At 34.4% G+C, this 20894-nt stretch overlaps 2 protein-coding genes across 2 annotated transcripts; both read right to left on the bottom strand.

Annotated features, from left to right (window-relative positions):
- Positions 1-1732: 1732 nt before the first annotated feature.
- LOC136822358 (leucine-rich repeat-containing protein 49-like) lies at positions 1733-20893 on the bottom strand. The gene is made up of 11 exons (XM_067078595.1): positions 20746-20893; positions 14568-14629; positions 14346-14435; positions 14108-14164; positions 12961-13041; positions 12630-12733; positions 12232-12311; positions 11629-11673; positions 4066-4156; positions 3497-3548; positions 1733-2763 (listed from the first exon to the last, which is right to left on the bottom strand). Exons 1-11 carry the CDS (start codon positions 20796-20798, stop codon positions 1937-1939), a joined length of 1542 nt encoding a protein of 513 aa, XP_066934696.1. The 5' UTR covers positions 20799-20893; the 3' UTR covers positions 1733-1936.
- On the bottom strand, positions 5691-7176 carry LOC136822362 (adenosine receptor A2b-like). The gene has a single exon (XM_067078599.1). It carries the CDS (start codon positions 7006-7008, stop codon positions 6097-6099), a length of 912 nt encoding a protein of 303 aa, XP_066934700.1. The 5' UTR covers positions 7009-7176; the 3' UTR covers positions 5691-6096.
- Position 20894: the final 1 nt, after the last annotated feature.

Here is a 20894-nt window from a genome sequence, read left to right as displayed (position 1 = left end):
GCTAGAGCTACTAAGCCTAGTTGATTTAAATTTGTTTGGCAAAATACAACAAATTCGTCAAAATCAATAACCTTAAAGGTATTTGCTGGGATTTCAAATCTTATCTCCCCGTTTAAACGGTTTACACAGTTTTTTCTGATAACCTCATTTTAAAAGCTAACTCAAACAAAACCTAGTAAGAAGAAGATAACAAAGTATTAAATAACAAAATATCAAATGAGTTCTTACAATTATAGACGATGAGAGAGTGGAGCTGAGACCAATAATAAAAAATTTACGCACTCATACTACAAATACACCACTTTTAACCGCTACAGAGAAGACCATGGGTAATAGAAGCATTCACAGTACAACTGAAAATCCCGTCCTAAAATAATTTCACGATATAAGAAACATTATGATCGAATTCGAAGACCGTACAACTGGAAAGCTTCATACTACAACGGAAAACTCTACAAGGAATCTACAAAAAAACAATAAAAGATTTCGATATCCGTATGACTGGATTCAATGTACAATCATGGACGAAATCTATTGAGAATTGAGCTTATTTCCTCGTTTTTCGAAATTTGGAGTTCGGGCGAGAAAGTTGATTTTGGGCTATCTCTTAAATTTAATCGGATATTTCAATTTGGCTCGGGATTATAGACTTCCAGACTATATTATGAGCCTTATTGGACCATCTTTGAACTTTTGGATCCTCAGATCTTAAGGTCCTAAGTCTCATGTTAAAACTCAGAGGTGAAACTCTACCCTTCCAACCTAATTTAGAGCGCTTCCAAATCGATTGTGGCTTTAAGATTTAGTGGGAATTTCCCTTTTTCTCAAATACACATGTATGTAGGTATTGAACATATAGTACAATACAGTGAGAAAATTATCGACAGTTCCATAAAAAAAGGTCAAAGCACTTGTCAAATCTACTGATGGCAAGGATAGAAAGAAGTTTAGCACTAATGTCATGGTCGATGCAGTAACTTTAAAAGATTCTTAAAACACTACAAAGTGATCGTTCTCGTAACATATCGTTTGATAAGAATTTCGAGCGCCGCCAGTGGATCCGCAAAGCGTGGGGCAACCAAACATTTTGGAATGAAAGTGTGGAAAATTGGCAAGTAATATTCAATGTAGGAGCTGTTGATTCTGCGGAAGTCCAGCAAAAGCTTGTTGAGGAATCTAAGAATCACGGTGATATGTTGATTTTAGATGTTCCTGAAGATTTCCATAAACGATCAGAGAAAGTTATGGCAGCCTTATATTGGACATTTATGAGTTTGTTTTCAAGACGGACGATGAAGTTTTTATAAATATACAACGTTTGTTGACAAAATTCAATATGCATAATATGCAAAATATTCAAAACTGCACTAAAAGCTAAAACACAGACATCTAAAACAACTTTTCAGCCAGTAAAGAAACGAACGAAGGCATAAAAACCAACGCAAAAGAAGTAATTGAAAACGAGGCCAAACCCAACTTACCAAATACTGGGTGGATGAATCAAGCAAAACAATGGGCAAATGAATATAAACTCTTTAGATGACGACGAAAAAATCACCAAGAAAATCTTTTAACATTGTAAAACTTGATTTTGGGGCTGCTTTGGGGTTAAATTCATATAGATACAAAAAGACGCCTTGTTTCATTGAAAATTATGAATGCTCTTTTTCCGCTATTATTTTAAGAAATTTTCAAATTATGATGTGAGCGAGTTCAGTAAATTTACATAGTTCGCAAGCGGGGGTAGCGATGTTTAAAAAATTTCAGAAAGTGGGGAGGTAAGAGAATTTTTTGTTTTGCTTTTTCATCGGTAAAATCATGGTAGGGGGTAGAATCAAAATTTAAAAGCATGTTCGACTTTTGGTTAGACAGTAAGTACTCTCTAAATAATATAAAAAGTGTTTAAAAGAAACGATAAAAAAAGATTTAAAAAATATTACCAGCAACTCTCTGTCCCAGTCCCAAAAGTCAGTCCTTCATTTTCAACGACAGCGCTTAATACGTCTTTATTTTTCCCTCCGTCTTTTGTCTTTTTACTTTTCTTTTTCACTTTTATAACTGACACGACCCCCGTCTGTTTTTGTCCGACCTTTTTTGTTGATGAATCATCTTCGCCGTCTTTAGACTTTTTCTTTTTCTTTTTCGATTTTTTGGTTGAAGAAATTTCATCTGTATTTTTCGAATCAGCCTTTTCTCTCTCACTTTCAAATGTCTCTTTATTTCTCTTCTTTGATATTATTTCTTCAGCTTGGAAATCTGTCTCATTTAAAGCATTCTTCTCGCCAAGGATTTCACCCTTGGATGTTTCAGTCAAACTACTCATATCATTTTTGTGCTTTTTCTTTTTAGGCTTTTTCTTCGTGGGAGAGCCATCCTCAACATGAGAATCAGTCCCATTCTTCAAACTGTTCTCATTTCCAATGTTATCCTCATCAAGTTTACGCTTCTTAGAATATTTCTTCTTGCCGCCCTCGCTTTTGTCGTCTTCCGATTTCACGCCCTCGTCGCTTTCATTTTCTTGCGGCGACGAAGATTTAGTTGATGTTACAACTGACTTTTTGAAGCCTCGATCCTTGACTTCGCTTTTGTCGTCTTCCGATTTCACGCCCTCGTCGCTTTCATTTTCTTGCGGCGACGCAGATTTTGTTGAGGTTACAACGGACTTTTTGAAGCCTCGATCCTTGACTTCGCTTTTCTCGTTTGACGATCCTTGTGTTTTCTTTTCGCGTTTGGATCTCTCTGTTATCGCTTTGAAGTAAAGTTCTAAAAAAGAAGATCCGAATAGATGTAACATAAAATTAATTAGTACGTCAAAATACAATTTTTTCTATAAGCATAACGTTTATAAGCATTATACAGGCTCAGTTTTGGTACCTAAACAATGGATATATTGTTTAAGAACAGTAGAATGCTATGCTAATGCGAGCCTGAGATAGGGGTAGGCACTTGCTTATTAAAAAAAACATACTTTATCATTTAGCAATGTGGTGAGGAAAGATGGAATTGGAATAACCCTGACGATATTGATTTGGAGCAGTTAAACGGTTTCAAGAAACAGTTTGCACTAATTGTACTTCCGTCATTATAAAAGTTCCATGAGAGCTTAGGAGAATAAAATCCAGAGGAGAAGAACGACCATTAGAATCAACTACTATAACTGATGGTTAAGGTCGATATCCGTTAGAAAACATTTAATATATGAATAAAGGAAAAAAATTAGCGGGAATTTATTTTGATGGATGATCGAATCGTTTTTTTGAAAGGAATTTAATTTGATGGACGGCAAGAAAAAATAACTTTGGCGCGAAATTTATTTTGGTGGTTGAATGATATTCTTGGCCAAAAATTAAATCTGGCGGGAAAAAGATTTAGCGGTCACTAAATACCGAAATCCACCTAATTTTCTTTCTGCCAAAATATCTTCCTTTACAAGGTACAACAGGGTGCAAATCTTTTATACTTTATTTGTGTTAAAGACAAGAAAATATAATTTTACCGGAAAGCTTTTTGAAATCAAATGTCTTCAATTTGGGGAAAGCCTCTTTCACCTGGAAAGTTAAACGAAAATTGGAAATAAAACCATACCTTAAGGGAACTAATTTTCATGGGAACTAAAATTTTGAACCGCGAAATACAATTTTTGCCAATTTTATCGAAAAATTATAAGAATCCCTTCGAAAATGAATAGAAACTTCTCCAAAAAAGGACAAATCCGCAAAACCTAATTCCCGCAAAAATTAGTTCCCTTAAGGTAGTCCCTAAGAAGGACACATTTCTTACCAAAACATTTTTTTAAACTCTTCTTTGAAAAGAAAGCGAACGCCCGCGTGCATTATGTGAAAACAATTTCAAAGGACCTGAACAAGACCTACAACCAGCAGCATTTAAAGAGATTTACCAAGATTAATTAATTTTGATATGTTTAAAAAAAAAGAATTGAAAAAAATCGCGAAAACGCTAGATTGAATAACCTGAACATTTTATCTGATTAAAAAAAATTCAATGTTTTTATGGGATCGATCGTAAAATATACGACTTTTCAAAACCTGCGAGCAGTCCACATACTTTGATAATGTAGTCTGGATCATCACACAGTGGGTTTCCTTTCAAATTCAAGTTTTCTAGATTCGGTAAATCCTTCAGAGAAACAATTGACCTAGAAAAGAAAAGAAATAACATATCGATAAATATTAACGCCACAAAACAGGAAGACAAGGAGAAAGAAGACAAAACTACTTTCAACACAAACAAGCGATACTTTTATGGACCTACCTGGTAATACATCTGCATCTAAGTATGAACATTATGATGAAATAATGAAAATTTAAGGCAGCAATAAATTCTTTAAAACATGAAAGGTATAAATCCACAGAGCATAAAGTGATTAAATCTTGAAAGAGACAAACAGTGTTTATTAAAAGAGCAAAAAAATACTGACACTGTTTAATCATTCAGAAATAAATTAAAACTGAAGTAAGAACAAAATTGATTTCATTTTTATGTTAATTAGGGTTATAATTCATAAATAAACTACATGCTTAAATCTTTAGCAAAATCCCGAAATCCTGTTAAAAATTAAGTTGAAAAAATGTGTCGGAAATATGAAAAAACGACGATTTCCGGACCATCTCCGGTTCTATAGACCGGAAAATTTTAATTTTCGGTAAACGGTTTTCGGCACCTTTTTGGCAGTACTAATGTGCATCTGTGAACAAAAAATCACAAAAATCTAATGATAAAATCTCGAGAAAATCTCAAAAAACCGCTTTTTGGGACATTTTCGGTTCTACCGGCCAGAAAAATTTCTTTTTCGAAAATTGGGCCCGTCACATTTTGGGCATTGCTATTTTACATCATTGTGCAATAAACCATGAAAATCTGTCGAGTGTAACTTGAAAAACGAGGGAAACCTCTTTTACGCCGGTTTTCAGCTGTTCAGGCGATTTTCAAGCTGTTCACGCCGGTTTTCGGCGTGTTCAGTTCCGGATTCAAAGGATGATTTTTTTTTGGATAACAAACAATGCTAAGTTTTGGGCATCATGATAACGAACCTTTTTCTGTAAAGAACGATTACATATGTTGAAAAAATGAGATGGAAATATGAAAAACGACGATTTCCGGCACATTTCCGGTTCTATAGACCGGTAAAAAATTTTTTTTCGGTAAACGGTTTTCGACTGCTTTTCGGCAGTACTAATGTGCATCTATGTGCAAAATATGTAGGCAGATGAATTGGACTTACTTGTGCTTGTGGAGATCTTAGTTAGGAAAAGATATTCTTACTCTCGGGTACCTAATAGCCGGGGGGGGGGGTCCGCTAATTAATTTTTGGAAAATTTTCCACCCAGGACATTCTTATTCCAACCCCCCCCCCCGCTTATTGATTTTTGGGAATTTTTTTTTTGAAAGTTCCCTCTTTTGCCCTAATTCTGCTGTATCAGCCTCCTTTTCGAACATTTTCCAACCAGGACATTTTTATTCCAACCCCCCCTCGCTAATTAAATTTTGAGATTTTTTCCAACCCCCCTGCTTATTCCAAACCCCCCGGCTATTAGGTACCCGAGAGTAGTCTAGGACGGAAACCTCTATCTAAACTAAAATAGCAATTCTCGCCCGAACTTGCAGTTCCTGAACTATTTTTCTTTAGTTTCAAAAGTGTGGAAATAGTATTTACTGTTTACAGTCACTAGCTGTATGATTTTATATACCGAGTTTTAGTGTAAATTCCTTTAAAGGTTAGCTCAGTAAGAATCGTTATTACAAGAGTTTCCATCGTCTACTGAGCAATATGCGGGTGATGATCTAACAAGAATTCCCAAAAATGGCAGAAACTTGCTTTTTTCCTCGAATTACATAAATAATCATGATCAGAGCTAGCATAGTTTACAAGTATACCATAACCTAGTGTCTTTCTATGTTTTCGTTAGATAAAATGAAATTCACAGTTTAAATATACGCTTAAATATAAGGACCATAGAGCCCGTGAAATCCATCTAAGGAAATGCGAAAGTCATCCCTTAGTAGGCTTTCCACGTGAATACTGTAGGGAAGAATGCAGTTTGAATCATGTCAAATCATTTGAGTAAAGTTGATTTATCAAGAAATTACTGCTATTGGATTGACCGTATCACCGTTGAAAAGCCAAGCAAAGATTGTGTTCCTACGAAGAAATCTTTTATACGCTCGTTTGAATTCAAGATCTTTCCAAATGTAAATGCAAGGGTTCACACAAGAGTTAAAAAGAAAAACGAAAATCCCAACAACGTACAAGTACGGTTGATAAGGGCGTGTAAAATGATCAAAAAACAACACAACGATTGCATAAACAACTACTGGGAGGGCAGCACCAAAATACGCGATCATAAGTAATAAGATTTTCTTAGAGAGTCGGATATGGGTCCGTAGATGTTCTTGGTCGTTCCTACTAAGCGATAGGATGTTTGTTTGCCGTTGCTTGACGGCTTTCCAGATCTGATAATATCCAGTGATTAAGATGGTAGATGCGATGACAGAACCAATGTTAATAAAATACAGTAAAAATGTTTTGTTGAATGCATTTAAAAGTGCCGTTACTGAGTTACCAACCCAAATCGTCACAAGAACTAGATTGATTTTAAGATCAGTGATAATGTCATGGTATTTGAAAGGTTTTGTGATGCTTATATAGCGATCGTAGGTAATAAAAGGTATTGTAAAGCCTGATGAAGAACTAAACCAGGTAACAAAGAAAAGTGCAATAGTGTTTGTTCTACAAATTGAGGGTGTAATTTCCAGACCAGTCCACATCATCAATATGGCCATGGGATTTGATAACAAACCAACCAAACAATCAGTACTTACTAACGATGTTAGAATTTTGTTTGATTTTGATCGTTGTGACGGCTGCCAAAGAACCATCAAAGAGAAAGTGTTTCCCAAGGTTGTAATAATTGCTGACAAACCAAATAGGATGGTAGCTGCCACATTAAAACCATAGTTTGACGTGCTTAAGATTGCGTCGCATGACATTTTTCTAGACTATATTAAGAATGATTAATAACGTATGATTTGCAAATATCTATCGTTTTATCCATTTTTCGACAGATCTAAACTATACACCAACCATAAATCACAGGACTGCCGTTTTTTCGAAAGAAACACGCGGTAGCAGATGCTATAACAGATGAAGAAATCTTCTATTCTCATCACATATTCTCTTTGACATTTTACTATTAAATTTTGAATTGGAAAAGAAAAAATGGTAACAATTTCAGATGAGATAGAGTTTTTATAAGATACACTTTGATAATTGGTCATTTGAAGTAATAAAAATGACACCTTCTATAGAAAAAGTAACAAAATTGTTTTATTACTGATTAACGACCAACCAAGTCAAATGAGAGCTTGCAAAAACTCCATCTCATCCCAAAAATTTAAGAAGAAGCTATTCTGAAATTCTTAAAAGAAAATAAAAGGAAAGGGAAATTGCAATAAAAAGAGGTGAGAGGAAAACGAGGTGAGACTCTGGTAAAATCCTTAAATAAGACTTTAAAAAGTCAAAACACAAATTGCATACAAAAGTACAAGGCTATCATCAATGTTTAATATTAAAGATAAAACGTCGGCTTTACACGAAAACAATGTAGTGTATAAAGTACTATGCCCCCAATAGGATTGTGGAGAAACCTACATTGGGGAAACTGCAAGACGAATTTATGAAAGGGAAAAAATGCACGCTCGCCACCCTCAACGGGGGAAAAGAAGTAAAAAGGGGGAAAAAAGAAGTTGCGCAATCACGGGCAGAGTGGATTCATTTTAAGTAAAAACGCCTTCGTTTTGGAGGCGCGAAAGGAGGCAAAATGGTAGCAAGAGAAGGCTTTTCTCTGTGAATGCCGAGGTACGCTATGACATTAACGAAATCCCAGCGTACCAAAACATATACATCCTCTGTCAAAGAATATATAAATGTCTGGATTTTTGAGTGTGGTGAAAAATTGCCTCAAAGACAGGGTATTTCTTGCCAAATATCTACTTGTGGTTCACATGTCACATAAAAAAACAACGTATCGGGTTTTTTTCTCGGCTATTTGTATTATATTCATGCGTATTACTATTCTGAATACGGTGATAGTAGAGTAAATTGGGAGTAAATTAAACTTTTTGAAAACATTTAAAGCACTTTGAGACATAAATAAAAAACATACTAATAACTTGCAACAACAGTTTATGTTTTCTTATAATAATAAATCGAAAGGATAAAACGAAATAACTCAGCAATTGAATTTTGAAAGATTGCTCCACAACAGAGTTATTTTGATATAAGTGAAATATGAGGCAAATCTGGTTTAGATATTTGAGAGAATTCTATATGGTGGGGTGTAAAAAACATCAGAGAAAGAGTTTGTCATTGTATTGTAGGAGTACTATTTTCTAAAACATTAAATAAATGAGAAGAAACATGTTTCTATAAAGTGTTATACCCTAACATACAGAATAAAGTATCCCAAAGAAGAGATTTTTTAGGTTAAAAATCAATCTAAAAATATTCATGGTAAGTTTTCATGATGACACTCTTTCAAGTCAAAATTTTAATATGTCATTTTCTAAGAGTTTATTACAAAGCACAATAGAGTAGGCTACCGGTCCCCAGAGATGTTTCCCTGAATTAGCCGCTCAAGACGGGTTATCACACATGCCAAAGTGCTCATTGTTGTCGGCTTTCCAACAATTCCTACTGAAATTGAAAAATAAAAAATATATATTTTAGATTAATTTCATGTGTGATTATACGATATAGGATATATTATTGGCACAATTTTCCCCACAATTGTTTTTAATTATATTATAGTAAATAGTCAAAGTGACAGCGCAGTAGACAGCCGGCTTAAGCAAGAAAATCGACCAACTTGACCATTTATCATTTTGGCAATGCCTTTATGAAAAATATACCAATATTTACAAAGTTTCTGCAGAAGCTACATTAAAGTATGCTTGATTGAAGTCTTAGTAAAGGTTTTTTCTGAATGAATATGTGTCTATACTCCATTTTATAAAAACCACAGTAGTCGGGCGGGCACCGGTCAAGCACAAAACAAGGGAAATGGTAAACGGCTAATACCTGCAACGGGCCATAACCTTATGAAAAATGAGTCAATTTCTCCCAAATTTCTGCATAAGCTGTACTGAAGTAAGCTTAATAAAGTTTCAGTAAAGGTTTCTTCCTACTTGTACATTATTCAAAATGACAATGTCCGCCGGAACAAGCATAACTCTAGCCATACTCCACGGTACCAATTCATTCTTTTAGGCCATAACTTTATGAAAATTTAGTCGATATTTTCCAAATTTCTACAGGAACTGTATTGAAGTATACTGAACCTAATTCTAATAAAGGTTTCTTCTAAATAAATCTGTATCCATGATGTAAAATAAAGGTGACGGCCGTCAAAAGCACGGTTAGGATTGTTGAAGTCCAGTTTGGCCTAATACTTCATGAAAAATTGATCAATGTTTCTCAAATTTATACAGGAGCTGTACTGAAGTATGCTGAGTCAAATTCCAAAAGAAGTTTCTTCTACATAAGTCTGTGTCAGAAATGTAAAATCAAAGTAAAATAGCTGGTACAATCATGAACATTGGCCGTCTCCAGCGGTGCATCATAACTCCTTCAAAAATGGAGCAATCTGTCTCAAATTTCTACAGGAGCTGTAATGAAGTATGCTCAATCGAAATCCAGTTAGGTTTTCTTCTGAATAAAATCATGTCCATGATGTAAAATCAAAGTGACCAACCAAACAAGTACAAGAAATCAGTTCTGCATCAAACATTCAAATTCCACAGCAAGAAGAACAAAAAACTCCCAGTAAATTGGGATTAGAGAAATTAACTACTCTATCACAATTTTTAATACCTTTCATGTTCTTATATCGTTGATTTAGTAGTATAATTCATAGAAAATGAAGAAATTTCAGTCAAAAATTCTGCTTGAAGCTGTGAAGGCTTATCCACTTCGGCAGACATCTTGTTTTGATTTTTTTTAACAAATCAGATCACTAGAATTCTCTAATTTTGCCGTGAACCAATCAAAATGCGGGATTTCAAAATAAAGCAATATGATCCCGTGAAGTGATTGGCTAGAATTCTCTAGGTCTATTGTTTAAATTCTTTATTTTTGATGGAATCCCGAGTGCTTTTCTCTACACCATCGCCGCACAGCAAAATCACGCAATTCATAACATATTATACCGAACTGGCAAAAGACGGGGGTAATATTATTATAATATGGGTAAAAGTACCCCTTTTTTAAACCTGACTGAAATTCGAGCCGTTACTAGCAACCCTGCGGGGCCCAAGGCGCCGAGTATGCACCCGGCACAGTGACAAGCCGTTACTAGCAATCCTGACCTAAGCAATTCCAAACAACAAAACCCCCGGAAAGGTGACTATCAGCGATCCGTGGATAAAAAAAAAAAAAAAAAAAATGAAGGTAACTTTTGGCCATCCGATCTAAGAGCATCCGATAGAAAACAAGTAATACTTTTATGGACCGACCTGGTTATGCATTTAACACATTTATAATTGATATCTACGTGAGCGTGACCATTAAACAATCATTCAGAACACAAATAGTGACGATCTATTAAAATTAGTCGTTTGTTTCTTATAAAAAAACGTTTAGAAACCAAAATTTCATGGTCTTGAAATATTCTTTCATATTCAAGGCTTCGTGAGCAAAAAAACATCTATATCATCAAAAAATTGAGCAATTTGGCTGATAACATTGATGTATGCTTATTAATAGTGATTCTTATAGATAAACATGCGTTTTTTGAGCCAACAAAATTTTTTTGAAAAAATCTGCTTGAGCCATCTTTACCTATGATGGTACCCTACTTTCATGCAAAAAATCAGAAAAAGTTAATGATCCAATTTTTCACAAAGTCCAAAAAACCCGTTTTTTAGCCGTTTTTTGGCCCAAATTTGCCCAAAAATTTTTTTTTCGAAAATCGGGCTCCGTCACATTCGAGGGTTTATAGTTACACATCTTTGTGCAAAAAATCAGAAAAAAATAATGAGCCAATCACGAGGAAAGCTAATAACGAACGAACGAACAAACGGACGAACTAACGGACAAAGGTTAATTTATAGGACCTCCACCCCACCGGGGTAGGTCCAAAAAATTGAGTAATTTGACAAAGAACATTGACGTATGCTTAATAATAGTGATTCTTATACATAAACATGCGTTTTTTGAGCCAACAAAGTTTTTTGCAAAAATCTGCTTGAGCCATCTTTTACCTATGATGGTACCCTACTTTCATGCAAAATATCAGAAAAAATTAATGATCCGATTTTTCACAAACCCGTTTTTTAGCCGTTTAACAAATTTGCCCCAAAAATTTTTTTTTTCGAAAATCGGGCTCCGTCACATTTGAGGGTTTATAGTTACAATCTTTGTACAAAAAATCAGAAAAAACTAATGAGCCAATCTCGAGAAAAGTTGGTAACTAACGAACGAACGAACGGACGAACGAACGAACGGACAGAGGTTAATTTATAGGACCTCCACAGGGGTAGTTCCAAAAAGTCGAAACTGTTGTTAACTATACTAGAAGAGTATTATGATTGAGTAGTAGTAAAGAAACTTACTCAAAATTTTCCAATTTGTTATTGCCAAGGTCCAAAATCTTCAATCTAGTATAAAAACGATCAATGAAATTTGACGGAGGGATGATACTAATAATGTCAAAAATGTTGTCATTCGCAGAATTTCGGGCGCTTTGATGGATATTGTAAATTTGTTTCATTTGAATTCAATAAACCGTTTAAAAGTTAGATATAACTTAGTAAACACAAATGACGTCAAAAAAATATTGCTATTTTTGCATTCCGGTCCGTAAAATAGACACCTACAAGAAAATTTCGGACAGCAAACAAGTAAATTAGGAAACTTCAGACATACTGCTATATGATGATATATGTTTGCACGCGCCTCTACGACTGTCATAGTTGACCTCCCCCAGCTCCCGGACTATTAAGGTATAGAAAATAATTGTGCAAAGGTTTTTAGCATCAGTCTAGGGGATTAATTTGATACTGAACTATAAGCAGAAAACCACTGTCTTTGTAGTGTTTTACCTTAGCGAGGTGACCTATCTTGACTACTTACTGTGGTATGAGACGGTTATTTTCAGTGCTTAAGAAAGCCAGGTTTTTTTGTCTGAGACGGTAGAATTTTTAACACTGAAATACCTGGAACAACCTTTGATCCATTCCGGAATTTCTGAGATGGCGTTGTGATTTAATTTGATATCACCGATCGATTTCAAAGCCTGTCAAATGCAAGAGTTAATTAGTGTTCAAAATCAATTTCTCAAAGATTTGGGTAGCACGTAATAAGTGTTAATACCATAAAACAATTGATAATGCCAGTTGAATAGCAATAGAAGAGAATTCATTTTCACGATTCCGTAAATCGATAACTTTAACCGTTGAGATTATATAATCAGTTTCACATCAGTACATGGCAAAAACCTAATCCCATTTGGCATCTTAACCGATAATAAAATTTCTGTTTATTGACATTTAAAGGTATTTCTTTGTGCTTTTATTTAGAAAGAAATAAGAACTGCAAAAACGTTATATTTTACCTGACAGTTAGGAAAAGCTTCAAAGTGATTATTGGTAGCTGAGAATTTCTGTAACTTTGGCCATCCATTCAAATCTAACTCAGTGAACTTGTTGTTCGATATCACTAGAAAAGAAATTGAATTTCAAAAAATTTACAAGACCCAAAACTAAATAATATTCTAATATAAACGATATTTGTGTATCATGATGATGAAGTATAGTTAGCAAAAACACTATGAAAATGTGGCAAACAAGGTTTTAATTTGAAGAGGAGTGTATTGAACTTGCATTAAGATTGGGTTTTGCTTACAGAGAGTATCAAAATTCTCACCGATATTATTGAGACCTTACCGAGCGTATTGAGTTCTTTCAGTCCAGTGATACCATCAAGAGTGGAGAGCTCATTTCCATTCAAAATGATTGCTTTCAAACCTAAATACAAAAAGACAATAATCTCAAAAAAGAGCCCTGAAAAGCTTTCTAAATAATCTAAAAATGGAAAACAATAGCCCTTGACCCAACGATATACAGTATAAGGTTCCTACCCAACTACCTATTAATAATAGACTGTTGGGTATTGAATTCTACGAAAATTCTTCTTGGTGAAAAGCTGTTTCAGCCTACCTCTAAAACCAATTTAATTTCTGTCAAAACTATATATTGAATGTGACATATATTTTAACTGAGTTCACATTTCTTCTGCGTTGAAACGCAATTAATTTTTAACTGATTTAGTCTTATAATATTTATATTTATTCTAATGTATTTCCATTCATTTTATTTACATTTATGAATTCTTAACATTCGAATTACTTTACTCAATTGACGTCACTTTCTCGCCTCAATTTTCTTTTTATAATTTGAAAACCGTCGGCAATAAGACTTAATTTCTCTACCAGTCTCCTCAAAGGCTGACCGCGCTGCTGTAGGGTCGATAGGTGTATATAATAAGGGCGGTCTTGAAATTTTTTTGAGCCAGAATGCAAGTCTAGCCTTGAGACTGCATTATGGAATACTTATATATTATAAGAATTATATGAGTTGCATGTCATGCGTATCAATGACTTTAAGGTTTTGTTTTAAAATAAAAGTGATACCATTTGCTTACGCATCAATTTTAATTTACAAACTTTTTCACATTGAATTGACACAGATGTGGAGCAAGATTAGTCAGAAAGAGGAAAAGATCGGCATAAAATAAGATACCTGTCTGATATGAAACGGGAACACTTATGTTAAACTGAAACCTTTCATAAAAGTGAATAGAAACACAAATTGTATACCGTCTTTTAAATTATATAACGAATTTTGTTAGGTGACAACAATCAAATATCTTTAAAATTTGTCCAAAACCATTGTGAAATTTAACAGTATATCCTACAGTATATATTAATAGATTGCCCTTCAACCAACTAGGAATTGTATACCGTCTATTGATTGAAGATAAAAAGATTGATTCTAAAATAACCAAACTCCAAGTAAAATGAGTAAAGCATACTTTGTAACTTTTTGAGGTGCTTCAAACTGGTGATTTTATTGTTGCTCAAATTCAAAACTAAAAGTAAAGAAAATTTGGAAAATGTGAGTATATATAATTATTTTTGCTTTGAAATCTTGAAAAAATCTTATAGTATATCTAAAATTGCGCTCAAATAACAGCTGACTAATACTAGCAATCACAATTTGAATTTATAAATTGTTGAAAAAAAAGACAGAAGAAAGAGAAAGTGTTTTACCATTGAGGTTGGTGCAACCTTTTAAATGTTTCACACTGCAAATTCTATTGTGTGATACATTCAACCATTTCAAAGTCTTCTCACAGGACTCTAAAATATTATTGAAAAATATAAATATAGAAATCTTGCAGGCAGCTTTGTTATCATCCAGATTGACTAGGAATAATAGGTTGAAATAAAAATAATACGTTATATATTACATGCAAAAACCCTTTTGTTTACCTATTCCATCAAGATCTGTTAACAGGTTTGAAGAAATATCGATCTTTTCTTCTTTATCAATACTAAAGAAAGAGAATTGTTCATTATTTCTTCAATGTTTTGAAAAATTTCCTAAGTTAAGCAAAAATAAAAAAAGTAGGTGTTTACTTCATACTGTTTGTACCTTAAGGGGATTAATTTGTGTGGGAACTTATTTTCATGAGACAATTTTTTCGCAAAATAATTTAGACGGGAATTCTAAATTTTTGCAAGATTAAATTTTGTGAGTTTTGCGAGAAATTGGCTTGTTTTTTGTTTAAACAAAGGGAAATTATGTCTAAAACACCCCTTAAATTACGTATCTCTAAAAACTTAATTTTTGCGAGGATTATATTTTGCGAATTTTGCGAATTCAAAAGTTTTTAAAATTTTCGCGAGGATTAATTTTCGCGAATTTCGTAAAAACTCGCGAAATTTGCGAAATATAATCCCGCGAAAATTAATCCCCTTAAGGTACATAAAAGTTATCTTTAAAGTTCTACTTCAATGAGAGAGCTTTTTTCATTCATCCGCATTCCGGAAACACTACATTTTTTTTTACTTTCACCACAAAGGATTGGTGGAACAAATGGTAGCATTTGAAATGTTAACAAGTAAAACTATGCATAAAATAGTGATAAAATTAAGTTAAAGTTTGGGATTAAAACATATGTCAGGGAGGCAATAAGAGGTAGATCTCTCTTTTCAGTACTAAGATTTGCTTGTGACATTTCACATTTTTATTAGATCTTCATCAGCATATCTGGCCCTTTTAAAGGATACATCATAGTTGTCAAAGAGTCTGAATTCAGAGAACTGGAATCAACTTGTGTTTTCTAGAATTTCTAAATACCTGGAATGATTTTCCCGATTTACGAAATCGTCAAGTAACAGACACGGTCCTTGTTTTGTATTTGGTCAAAGTTTGTCTGTACAACCTACTCTGTTTTTTCGTTTGAAAACAATCACAAGTACTACATAGTTTGTAGACTAGAGTCTACTTCTGGCTGAACTTTGCTTTTTGATAATTTTTGATGACGCTGAGTCCAGTGAAGTAGACTAGGAGCGTTTGGCGAGGTCGCCATTTTGAAAAAGAATGTTTTAAAATCCAAATAAGAAAAAAGCTACTTGGAGTTGAAAGATATAATCAAAAATGAGAAACAATCGTCAATAACAGATTTGCAATCCCTTATTCTCAAATAAAAAAATTGCTTCATACTATTTTTACCTTCCAAAAACAACTAAAATCTGGCAGACTGTTTTACAGTCCGCCTAAGCAAAAGCATATTACCATATACTACCGGGCCACTTAATTGTGCCATCCAGCCTATCAAAAAGCTTTAAGTGGACCCCGGGCTACATAGTTTGCAGAGGGGTATGAACTCCCCTAGGTTTAATTTATCCCCCATTTTTTGCAAAAAATCTGTTTCGAAGGAAACTTGTTCTATGTGTTACCAAAGTGTACAAAATGTGTACAGTAACGAGTCAACAATTTCACAATATAAAAATATTACTAGCGCTTTAATAACATGATACACTCTTTTTGTGTTTTGATGGTACATATTTTTGCTTTAAAACAGACTGTGTCCATTTCTATATGATAAAGTTGATCAAAATTTCCAACCCCTCTCTCTTCTTATTTGATCCCCACTACATTCCCACCCCCCTGTTTTTTAGGCAAATCTTGGTACTGTCAACTGCTCCAACTCGGGACTATCTTACGCAACATGGGATGGCCATTCCACCACCATTTCACTGAACCTCCAAAGTCATTTGATTTGAGTTCAATGAGCCGCGTATTAAAAAATACACAATTTCTCTTTCGCACCGAGTAGGCTTTTAAATGGAAATATTTAAAAACTCCGTAGTGGAAAACACACGCGAATGTGACGTCACTCGCGCGGCATGTTAAACACTTGCTATTTGTTAATCTCATCGGGTGGTAGGAGATTAGGCGACGGGCATTCTCTAATTCTCCATTCGGCGTCCGGTCATTTTAAATGAAAACAAAAGTTAAAAAGGGCGGGCTATCAGTGAAAGTTATCGTGACATGTTATGACAGAAAGTATGATTGATAAACTTGGTGCAGTTATCAAAACAAATTTGTTGTCAAAGAGATTTAACAGTAAGTGAAAATACAGGCTAGATATCAACAAGTCCCATGTTGCGTACACTCGTCCCAAGTTGGAGCAGTTGATGGTATCCGCTACAAAGGCCCTTAAAATTTTTGGCATCCCCCAATTAAAAAGGTGGGTGCAAACTAAAGACTAGAAGTAAAATACCTGTCACATAGTGGATAGTATTCAATTATAATCATTATCCCTTCTTTATTCTGGAACTTTTGCAAAAATAAGGAAAAATTTTAAAATCGTATTTTTTACTGCTCTATTCACATACCTTCTACTGCTCTAACGATTGGTCGAAACATGGGACTGTTGATATCTTGCCTGTATTTTCACTTACTGTTAAATCTCTTTGACAACAAATTTGTTTTGATAACTCCACCAAGTTTATCAATCATACTTTCTGTCATAACATGTCACAATAACTTATACTTTCACTGATAGCGTGTTCTTTTTAACTTTTTTGTTTTCATTCAAAATGACCGGACGCCGATTGGAGAATTAGAGAACGCCCGCCGCCTAACCACCTATCGCCCAATGGGATTAACAAATAACGAGTGTGTAACTTTCTGCGCAAGTCGTCAAATGCTCCATCGTTTTGCCACTAATTTGGTCTTCTTTGTTCCAGACATTGGCGTGTGTTCCACTACAGATTTTTTTCATATTTCGATTTAAAAGCCTACTCGATACGAAAGAGAAATCATGTATCTTTTAATATGCCGTTCATTAACTAAAATCAAATGACTTTGGAGGTTTGGTGTAATGGTGGCCGAATTGCCATCCCATGTTTTGTCAGATAACCCCAAGTTAGAGCAGTTGACGGTACTGAATATGAAAGATCTTTATGTGGCGTTTTTTTTTGCTAACTTAAAAAAAACGGATTTTTACCACGCTCTTGCGGGACTTTAGTTTAAGTGCTTGCGTGCAGAGCATTGGGAATAGAGTCCAAATATGCGTTTCGTGTAACTTTTATATGAACAATTAGGGCTATACTGTTAGTCCAGGCTCTCTCATACTTTGACAGTATTGAATAATCATCGAATATATCGAAGGCAATAGACCAGACCCGATCAATCCTGTCGAACCAATTGAACAATCGAACTAATTGAACTCCATTGAACGATTTTTAAAGTGCGATTAAAAAAAAAATTAATCAAACTTTAAGATTTTTAAAAAGATTGTGAGTGTCTGATTAAGTTCGATCAATGGGTTTTGGTTCGATCAGTTCGATAAACCAATTTTGTTTGACAAGTTTGTGCTGCTCCGCCACCGTATATTAGCTTCTTTTCAAAGCCAAATTCGGAAAGTAAATCGGGAAATTACTTCCGATAACGGATTACACACTTTTCCTGTATCTTTTTTTTTAACGCCAGAGGCGGTTTGTTGGGGCGTAGTATTCCGCCACTTGGCCGCACGCGAAATGGCAATCAACGTTAAGCTGTTAAGTCCGGGAACTGTTGAAATGGCAATAGCGTGCCAGGACAAAGTTTTTGCACGCAAGGTGAGGGAAGATATAAGGATTCAATATCATCAAACTAATTGAACTTATTTTTACTGACTGAACTAATCGAACTGCTATTGCTTCAAAAATTGTGAGTGTTCGATTAGGTTTGACTAATTTTTTAAATCGAACTTTAATCGTTCGATGGAGTTCGATTAGTTCGATTGTTTGATTGGTTCGACAAGTTCGATTGATTGGGTCTGGAATAGAGTATGTTGTTAAGTGTAATTGTGTCAAATTTGAACGCTCTCCGTCGCCAGTGTGCTCCCTCTAAAATGTCCTATCCTTTGATTAAGTTTGATCGAGTTTGATGCTCGGGCAAATTAAGGCATGTCCAAATTTACCTTAATTTTTTATCACCGTTTCCACTTGTCATATCATATCACTTCATACATCAAAAGAAGTGTATTAGAGTGTAGGTCACTGGAATGGCTGTGCCATAATTAATTTTTTCACCCAAAAAAAGATATTAGGCAAAAACCAAAAAATGCTGACATCAGCAAAACTTGTTTTTTGAATAACTTGTAATTTAAGATGCACGATCTAACGATTTACGATTCACGATGCGCGATCCATGCATAAAGTATGCTGATTATTCCTAATAATTATCATAAAACTTAAATTATATAACATAATTCTAAAACAATGGCATAATCTTTTCTCGCTTTTGTTTACCACAGTAAATTCATGCAACAAAAAAGAAATGAGCAAGCAATGGAACTACGAATAATTCCGACCGTAAAATTATGAAAAAAACTAACTTGCATAATATTGATAATGGAAGCTACCTTGTGAACATCTTACAATAGACAGAGTGTGAAAGTAAACAATGCACAAGAAATATTTTTTCTCTCCTCAGTCATCAGTTTTAACAATCATATTTGAATATAGGAATTTCTTTCTTAAAGCAAATAAAAGAATATATTGGCGAACAATATGTTTTGTGCACCGTAATGTACGAAGTAAAAAACGGGTGCTCTATTATGAGAATTTTCTTTCGGTAAACAATTCCCCTATATTGATTCAAGTTATGAAAAAGAGAGAGTACAGAAGGTGAATGCACGTGGCCTTCACTTTCTTTTGATCTATAACTGAATTTAAATTGAAAAGAGAATAATTTGTATAATCTTACATAAATGATGTTTTTAAAAATAATTGAGTTTCAGCGAAAGGAAAGTTTGTAAATTGCCTAAATATTTTATCATGATTAGCATAATTACGCATGAATTAATATATTTTATGCACGGATCGCGAATCGTGCATCGTAAATCGTGCATCTTAAATTACACCAACCCTCCAGTTTGCTTGGCTTATATGGTATAAACATAGATAGAGAAAACCAGTCAGGACCTCTTTGGTCTTTTTTAACATTAGTTCGGATAGAATAAAAACATACCTGATCAACACAACCAAACCTTCTGTCTTGCGTTTACTCTTTCCATCCCAACAACTTTCGTTTTTGCTTATGTAGGTTTAAAATCCACAAGTAATGAACCTCTTATACTATAGCTTTATCTGACTAAATCTGGTTGAAAACCTTCTGTCAGGTTTCATTCCGTACGTTGTTTATCCACGTGGTGAACCGGTTTCCCCGATTTCCCGATAATTAAAAATTGGAACTTTCGCCCGTGGGCGCGATTGGGCGTATCGCCATCGCGAAATATTTTTCGTGAAAATTTACCGTATTCTAACGCTAATATAATCTAGATAGGAAACAAATATTAAATTTGATCTTTTTTTGTTCGTATTTCTAAATTTCAAGATAAAAAGAACTATCTACGAATTATTTTCTTTAACGGGCGTTGAATCGCCATTGACATATTTAATGATGTCATAATCAATGCCGTGCATATTTTGTCAACATCCTTTTCATTGGATAAATACCACTAAAATATACAAGATAAGTAAACATAAGTTTATCGCCCGCGAGCACAGCTTAGCTAAGCGCACCTCTCTTATTCATTATCTAAGAATTGAAGCGGACAAAGATTACCGCGCGGCTGATAGCGGACGAAGGTTTTTTTGAAGATATTTTCAGTTATAATCCAAGGTAGAACAAACTAAACATAGAAAGGGGGTATTTTTTAGTGCTCTATATGATGATCGGTATTTTTTTTGAATTCTATGTTTAGATTTTTCTACCCAGCCCCGTTACTATGTACGCGCGCCCTGTTGCTAAGATCTTTGCTTGTAATCGAAAGCGAAACCAAGAATATTCAGCGCACACTGCCGTTTGCGTAATATCGATAAAGTGAGATGAGGTCCTGACTGGAGAAAACTAAGGTAAATTTAAAAAATCTGGACAGGCCTTAATTTGCCTAAGTGGTACGATTAAAAAAATTGGTTTGATAGGGTTTGGTTGAGATCCCCAGGACTAATAAAGTGGGAAAAATCTAGACGATCTCACTCGAACATCGAACGCAATCGAACGAGGAACGTGTGTGGATGCTGGAAAAATGTTAGAATCAAAAGTTATAACAAAAATCTTAATAAAAAGGGAAAGGAGCATCAAATAATAAGAAGAAAAATCATTTACCTGATTGTCAAGTCTTTTAAACTTTCAATGTCCTTTTCTTTTTCAGTCAGCATGGTTTAATGTGCTTGACCATCTGACCATGTGCTTTCCTTGAAAGTTTGTTGTGGTGGTCAGGCAAAAACGAAAGTCAACAAATGGCGGGCAAGGGC

The sequence above is a fragment of the Clytia hemisphaerica genome, unplaced genomic scaffold (assembly GCF_902728285.1).
Source record: "Clytia hemisphaerica strain Z4C2 unplaced genomic scaffold, Clytia hemisphaerica genome assembly, whole genome shotgun sequence".
Lineage (NCBI taxonomy): Eukaryota > Metazoa > Cnidaria > Hydrozoa > Leptothecata > Clytiidae > Clytia > Clytia hemisphaerica.
Note: the sequence above shows the minus strand (reverse complement) of the source record. Positions and strands in the feature narration are given on the sequence as shown.

Bases quoted from the DNA above. Each gene is read 5' to 3' on its own strand.
- LOC136822362 (XM_067078599.1), bottom strand. From the start codon at position 7,008: ATGTCATGCGACGCAATCTTAAGCACGTCAAACTATGGTTTTAATGTG.
- LOC136822358 (XM_067078595.1), bottom strand. From the start codon at position 20,798: ATGCTGACTGAAAAAGAAAAGGACATTGAAAGTTTAAAAGACTTGACA. The intron at 14,436-14,567 runs GTAAACAAAAGG...ATAATATTTTAG, and splicing joins AACAGATCTTGATGGAATAG to AGTCCTGTGAGAAGACTTTG. The intron at 3,549-4,065 runs GTATGTGGACTG...TTAACTTTCCAG, and splicing joins ATCCAGACTACATTATCAAA to GTGAAAGAGGCTTTCCCCAA.